The following is a 1,210-nucleotide window of genomic DNA, read 5'->3' on the forward strand; positions in this document are numbered from 1 at the left end:
TTTAAATAAACATATTTACCGATTACGCATATGCCCATGTCACTCCCCAACATTCCCACATACATATTTAACATTTTTAAAAACATAAATTTATTCTCTCCCTCGTCGATCAAAATCGTTTAACGTGTTTTTCGTTGAATATGTAGTCGTTAGCTGTGACTCGCAGAATAACTTGTAAAACTTGCACAAAGAAGGAAATTTCGAGGATGTTAATGACAACGCAGTCCATTATCACTTCACCGCTTTAAGTCTCCACAGACTTGCACTACAAGACAATAAAGTTTCCAAATTACGAGAACGACGCCTGAAATTTATATCTCAGAAGCAGAGGCCATGTGCAATCCGGCGGACAAAGCAGCAGAGACTGCACGAATGCTGGAAAGAATTTCTCAGTTTTTGCTTGGGGAAGATGACTACTTTTCACCTCACTCTCTCACTACAAGCACCGCCATTTTAGCGGAAGAGCAACAATTCTCTGCAATTCCAATACACGAAGAAAGTTACTCCCAATCCTCCCCGACTCTTTGTCCTTTGAATGCGGTCTCTAAATCTACAGCTAGCGGCTACAAACATCTGTCAGATGACAGTAATATGACATTGCAGGAAGCCGCAAATAGGCAGTGGAGATCAGTTGGTCCGGCAGTACAAAACGAAAAGGAAGCAGAGACAGTGACGTATAAAGATGGAGAAAAGCATTACAGAGGAGTGAAGAAAATTAAAGCGGGGGGGAAATTTGCGGCAGAGATAAGAAACCCTGATAAGAAGGGCGCGAGATTTTGGCTGGGCACTTTCAGTACGGCGGAAGCTGCGGCAGCGGCATATGACCGAGCGGCTTTTAAAATACGCGGTAGCAAAGCTATTCTTAACTTTTCCCTCAATGTTGAGTCCGGATGTTACGTAGATTCGCATTCTCAATCTTCCACTTCATTAAGCTCGTCAAATAAAAGGAGGAGAATAAGCAAAGAAGAAGCGGAATATCCACAAAATAAATAGTTTTTCAATTCGATGCTTTATAATGAGCTACCAATTATACTCATCAATTGTGCCAAATAAAAACTGTTGTCTTTCAATTATTGCTGGTGTTAATAATGCAAAGGGCTTGGAGAGCATTCAAAATGAATTCATCTTTTGCTAAAAGCATCTTTATTAAAATATTAAGGAGACGTTGTAATTGATTTTTTATTGTAATTTCAACTTTCTATTGCTATAA

General features: G+C 39.6%; 1 protein-coding gene across 1 annotated transcript; it reads left to right on the forward strand.

Moving 5' to 3' along the window:
- The first annotated feature begins 333 nt into the window (after positions 1–333).
- Positions 334–993, forward strand: LOC131876478 (ethylene-responsive transcription factor 5-like). Its single transcript, XM_059221892.1, has one exon. It carries the CDS (start codon positions 334–336, stop codon positions 991–993), a length of 660 nt encoding a protein of 219 aa, XP_059077875.1.
- Positions 994–1,210: the final 217 nt, after the last annotated feature.

This window comes from Cryptomeria japonica, chromosome 6 (genome assembly GCF_030272615.1).
Source record: "Cryptomeria japonica chromosome 6, Sugi_1.0, whole genome shotgun sequence".
NCBI lineage: Eukaryota > Viridiplantae > Streptophyta > Pinopsida > Cupressales > Cupressaceae > Cryptomeria > Cryptomeria japonica.

Excerpts from the sequence above, each read along its gene's own strand:
- LOC131876478 (XM_059221892.1), top strand. The coding sequence starts at position 334 with ATGTGCAATCCGGCGGACAAAGCAGCAGAGACTGCACGAATGCTGGAA.